This window comes from Elephantulus edwardii, unplaced genomic scaffold (genome assembly GCF_000299155.1).
Source record: "Elephantulus edwardii isolate Elephantulus edwardi_28Jun2011 unplaced genomic scaffold, EleEdw1.0 scaffold00168, whole genome shotgun sequence".
Taxonomy (NCBI): domain Eukaryota; kingdom Metazoa; phylum Chordata; class Mammalia; order Macroscelidea; family Macroscelididae; genus Elephantulus; species Elephantulus edwardii.
In genome coordinates, this window is record NW_006399918.1 from 5,485,166 (window position 1) to 5,491,165 (window position 6,000).

A 6,000-nucleotide genomic window follows, 5' to 3' on the forward strand; every position below is an offset into this window, starting at 1 on the left:
AAGTGGCAAATTCCTCCAACAACTAGAATATGGAGTGTGCTCCTTCTAAGGTGCAGGCCCTTAATGTACATGACCTCGGTCTCCATGGCAACCCCAGAAGAAGCCATAATTTACCCCATTTTACAGAAAAGGAGATTGAGGCTCAAGAAGTTAAATTACTTGTCCAAAGCCATGCATCTAAGTTTCCCCCACCCCCCTGTACCATATCATCTTTAGGGTCCTCTCCAAACTTACTTCATTTGGACACTTGACAAGTGATTAATGAAAAACTTCAATAGCTGAGTTGGGGGGAAGAACTTCAGATACTAAAATCCAGCTTACTGCCTCTCTGTGCTTCCCTTGGTTTGAGCATGCTGCCTGCCTTCTGCAACACACACACACACACACACACACACACACACACACACACACACACGAGGCAGCTGATCTATTGATGTGAACTTAATCAATGCTCATTTACATTTAATTTTCATAACTACTCTCCTCAATGCTCATTTGATGCCCCAGCATATTCCAAGTCTACCGGGGCTGCGTGCTATGCTTTCCTAGTGTCCTCTGAGCTTGGTTCCTCCCCACCGAACTGTTGCTTTTTCCTCTAAGAAGCCCCTCATTCTCAATGGGTCAGGTTGGGTTGAAACACTCCTCACGGGGTCTGTGTCCATGATGGGGTGAGTAGGGGGCTGGTGGTTGGGATTGGACAATGATTGGTTCTCGCAGTGGTGAGCCTGATAAAGACTTAGTATCAGGGAGTAAGGAGTGGGTACCAGCTTGAGAAAAGCTGAGAGCTTGGAGAGTCTTGGGTCCTTTTATTTTATTGGGTCCTTTCATTTTAGCACTGTCCACTTGCTCTTTCCCTGATTTCTCTAATAGTTCCATGGAACTATTCTTTACTGAGAGAAGAAGCTGTCAAAGTCAGTCTGGGGCTCAGAATCAGAACAGGCTTCCTGGGAGCTCTGCCCCTGCTGCCTCTGATGTGGGAAGCTGAGGGGGTTCATTTGTGATCCTGCCCTGGCTCTCGCCCCAGCCCCACCCCTTCCCCAGCTCTCCATTTCTTGCTTATGAAATATGCATGGAGAACAGATGTCCCTGCTCCCCCACTCCAACACCCCCCCCAGGGCCAACCCCCGCCCTGAGCTCCCAGGGGGTTCCCAGATCCCTCTGCCAATGGCTGCCTGGCCTGATTGTTTAATATTGATGAAGGGGCGGGAGCCTGGACTAGCCAATGGAGAGCAGGGGGTGTGCGTGTGTATCTCCATATATATACACACAGGGCTGGGCCCTCTCAGGTGTGTATGTGTCTATGTGTGTGAGTGTGGGTGGTCCCAGTACCTGGCCAAGGCCACCCCCTCCACCTGGGCCCTATCTTCTCACAATGTGTACCCCTCTCAACTTCCCTGGAGCCTGTACGACCACACCACGATGCCCCCAAGAGCTCTAGGACACTGGTCACTAACTTTGCAGACGAATGAGCCCAGAGCAGCCAGAGACAACGCTGCCCCCTGTCCAGCCGGATCCCCTGACAGGGTCCTCCTAGGTAAAGTGGCAACTATGGGCTGGGGAGGGTGGGCGTGTCCCTTCTACTCTCTGACTCAAGTTCCCCCCAAGCTTCCTGTAGCTCCTCTCCAGTGCTGTCCCTCTGTCTCTGCATCATTCTCTCCCTCTTTCCCTTTTGACTCTGTGTCTCTCTTTCTTCCATGAGATTGGGGTTGGGAGAGTGGGGTGGGGACGCCTATCTCGGATGTCCGGAATTGTTGCTCTCTCTACTGCATGGTGCTCGGAACTTTGAGACTGTAAGTGGATTTTGGGGTGAGGATTTGATGAATACTTCAGAGGTTACAAGAGGTTGGTTGCTGCCAGGACCAGGACTGGGAAAAGCACTGGGGCCAGGGGGAGATGGGACTGTGGCTACACTGAGGAGCAGAGAATGGGGAAGGGCAGGCATGGCAAAGTGACCAGGAATGAAGGAACATGGGATGGGGCACGGCTGAACTCCTAGTCCCAACCCAAGCATGGAAGTAGGAAGAGGTAGTGGAGAGTTGGGGTGCAAACCAGAACTAGGAGATGCTGATTTTCAATCTTCCCACATTATTACTATTTCCCCTTGTTCCTTTGGGTCCCTGAGTGTGGGGCCTAACCACCTAATTTTGTTATGATTGTGTATGTTCTTGTCTTCCTCGCCCTTAGATGTTGATGGTCCTGCATCCCCCTAGAGCTCTGTAATTGTTAGCTTGACTTCTGTGTGGTAGGGTGGGACACTGTTGAGTCTGACTTCTATGTGGTAGGGGAGGATACTGCCAAGGGGCCTTGGTCCCTGGGAAGTGCCATTAAGCAAGAGAGCCAGTGCCAGGAGAGAGGATAGACAGTGACTAGGAAGCAGCCTTGGTGCTTCTGTTTCTAACTCCTAAGTAAAGCTGAACTCACAGCAAGTGGTCCATTGTCCCCCATCCCCTTAAAATTCTCCCAGAGCAAAGCCCTTTCCCTTTCCTTTCTGGTGCCACATCCACACTCCTGTGGATTGCCCTGACCTCCTGTGGTCAGATACATCTTAAGCCCTGCAACAGTGACCTCAAGAGGTTGCCTGTGTCTTTTTTTCTGCAACCCATGTCTGAACCTCCCTTGGGCTATAGGAGAGGGTGGAAAGTTATATCTCCTTTCCTCGTCCTCCTATTAGAGGAGCCAAAGGGCCAAGGATTGTCAAGGGCTATTGAGAGTAGAGCTAGAGGAAGGGGCTGGTCCTGGATGGTGACCAGAGAAAGTGCGTTCCTCTGGCCCTAGTGCGCAGGGCAGTAGGATCTGATGTTTGTGGGGGTCATACTGAAGGACTGGAGAGGCTGAGCTGAGGTAGCTGTGCCAAACTGCATACATCCCAGGCCACTCTAATGGATAATCTGCATGTCTATTCCTTCTCTCAACACTGGAAGCAGCAAGGGTGGAGAAAGGGCCCTTCCTGGGCAAGAGGGGAAGCAGGACCACTGCTTTCAATTCTCACCTTACAACCAAGAAAGCTCTGGCTTTACAGCCGAGAGATCTTCTCTGGCAACGCCAGTCTAGCTTGGTTTTCCTCTGCTCCAAAGTCCTCCTTTTCACTTTTTCTTCTCTCTTCTGCTGCTCACTTTCTGCAATCTCTTTCCTCTTACTACCTTTCCTCCTCTTACTCCTTTCTTCTTGTTGTTATGTGCGTCGGGTCGCCTGTGACTCAGTGACCAGTTGCCTGCTTCATGTCCAGCGCCACCTTTTCTGTTCTCTTCCTCACTTCCATCAGTCCCGGCCCCGTGGCGAGCCCTCCTCAACTCCTTCCATCTCCTACCTGTCTCCTTTCTCCTTCTGCTCTTATCAGCTTCCCCGTCTCTCTTCCAGGCTCCAGACTGGAGGGGGCTCTGGCCATGGAATCCTGAAGCGGCCCTGACATCCAGAGCTCAGTGGCAGGCCCCATCCCGGGCCCTTCCTGCCCCTCCCACCAGCTTTCAAGCCCCGGAAGGGAGGGGTGGGGAGGGAATCCTGATCTCCCCGGGCACCGGGCTTCCAATATGATGCTCAACTCAGACACTATGGAGCTGGACCTGCCTCCCACCCACTCCGAGACCGAGTCGGGCTTCAGTGACTGTGGGGGCGGAGCGGGACCCGACGGCGCCGGCCCAGGAGGTCCGGGAGCGAGTCAGGCCCGCGGTCCGGAGCCCGGAGAGCCTGGCCGGAAAGACCTGCAGCACCTGAGCCGGGAAGAGCGGCGGCGCCGGCGCCGAGCCACCGCCAAGTACCGCACGGCCCACGCCACGCGGGAGCGCATCCGCGTGGAAGCCTTCAACCTGGCCTTCGCCGAGCTGCGCAAGCTGCTGCCCACGCTGCCCCCCGACAAGAAGCTGTCCAAGATTGAAATCCTGCGCCTTGCCATCTGCTACATCTCCTACCTGAACCACGTGCTGGACGTCTGAACTTTAACCGTCTCCACCAGGGCTCCTCCCCTTTTCCACGATCGCGGTTTGGAACACGGTCATCTCCTCCCTGCGCCCCTCAAACCTTGGCGTGCAGTCCCCAAAGCCCTGGGCCTTTCTTTCACTGACCCAAGCCCGGTGAAGGCAGTGGATTCCCCCTGGGTCTGTGGTTGGGGCCCAGCAGGCTAGAAATGTTTGCTAGAGCAGCCAGTCTAGCGTCCTTGTTGGACTTACCATGCTGGCCACAGTTGGAGTCGCCCTAGCTCACTCATGGGCGACTCTGTTGCCTACCCACATTTTCAGAGACTTCAGGCCCTGACTCTTTGTCCCATCAGCTTTTCATCTTGCTCCAGCTTCTCTTGCCTACCACTGGTGGGGGAGACATCAGAACAGCAGGATGTAGATGGTTGGGGTTAAGTGGGAGCTGGAGTTCTCATCTTATACAGCTTGAGTGGAGGGACAGGCCTTTTCCTTTGGAGGCGGCAGGATGGGCGACATGACTCCTCCGGGGGAATCTGAGAAGCCTGAAATGACGAACTCCCTTCTGCTGTCCATCTTGTTCCCGAGGCTTCACACATGCAGCCCTCGGATTACTTGGTAGTGAGTGCCTTGCCCTCTCTGAGCTATTTGGCCATCTTGTCCTTCCTTTTCCATTTTCTTTCCCTCCACCCCTTCGCTTTTCCCTGTGTGCAGCTAGAGAGAGGGAAACCCAGGTCTTAGGGTGAGGGATGGTGTCCCCAAACACAGCCCAGATCCAGGCAGTGAGTGAGTGAGATCTCACCTTTGCGTCCTCCACCCCAGCCCACCTTGGAAATGTGCAAAAGCAACACCATTCCTCCTTCAGAAGCAATGGCTGGGGGGCACCCCAGTGTCCTCTGGGAAAGCTTAGGTTTCCTGGCCCTAGAATCTATGATTACGTTCAAAAGAGCTTAATAACTTCTTATACTGCCCTCTTCCCTAACCCACCCTGCCTCCTGGTTCTTGGTGGTCCTGGCCATACTGCTGAGCCCACCTGCTCGCTAAACCAGGGGAAGCAGTGGAAGGAAGGAACCGTGTAGAAAAAAACAGACTCACTCTACCCCTGTCAACCCTGAGTTCCCTCACCCCAAACTCTTAGTTCTACAAGGATATTATTTATTTATTTATTCATTCATCTATCTATCTATTTATTTATTTATTTATAAATATCGCTATTTATTACCGAGTTGTGCACTTTGGGGTAGAGTCTGGGGGGCTTTTGGCAGCTCTTGCCAGGTCTCTCTTGCTTGCTCCCCGGTTACTCCTTTCCCATTCTTGTTCCTTCTGCAACTTCAGGTGTGTGTGTGGGGATGCCCTTTGCTCACACAATCACGTGCCCGCCTCAGCCTGATCTGCTCTGCACTTTCCTCCTCTGGGATGGTGCCCCCCCCCCCCAGCTCAGTAAGCGGGTGGGGAAGGCTGCAGGATGCCCTTCCTCAGCTCCCTCCGGGGCAGGTAACACCACCCTCATCCCCCTTGTCACATTTCTAACTCCAGTCCCCCCATGACCCTTACTTCTTCCTAATACCCACCCTCCCACATGTATACACAATGGGCCCTGGGGTCTGTGCCCTGTGTGTCATTATCTCCTGTTGAATTTCTGATTTCACTAAAAGAAAAAAAAAAAATTAAAGAGACCTCGTTCTAGCACCAGGCATGGATGTGGTTCATTTCATGGGGCCGGGGAAGCTGACAAGCAGGAAGCAGGTATGGTAGGTTAGGTCATACATAGCCTTCACTGTGAAGGCTTCTTTGCTGAGGGACATGAGAGTCCACTGTGGTAGGTAAACAAAGGCGGTGAGAGGGAACCGAAGGGTAAAGATGTGGGAGAGAGCAGAGCATGCAGCTCCCAGACCTCTCCTCCTAAAACTACGTATACCCTATTTTGACACACATTCAATGGTACTCTGACCCTCTTGATGCTGTACTTCTCCTGCTCTCTAAGTCTCAGAAAGAGTTGAATGCCCCAGGAGAACCCAAGTCTTTGAGTCTGTGCTGTCGAGAAAAGGCATGTGTTTATGTTGCTGAGGGATGATACTAAGACATAGCCTTT

The 6,000-nt window shown here is 52.9% G+C and overlaps 1 protein-coding gene across 1 annotated transcript; it reads left to right on the top strand.

The window, feature by feature from the left end:
• The first annotated feature begins 3,527 nt into the window (after positions 1 to 3,527).
• NHLH1 (nescient helix loop helix 1) lies at positions 3,528 to 3,929 on the top strand. The gene has a single exon (XM_006895470.1). It carries the CDS (start codon positions 3,528 to 3,530, stop codon positions 3,927 to 3,929), a length of 402 nt encoding a protein of 133 aa, XP_006895532.1.
• Positions 3,930 to 6,000: the final 2,071 nt, after the last annotated feature.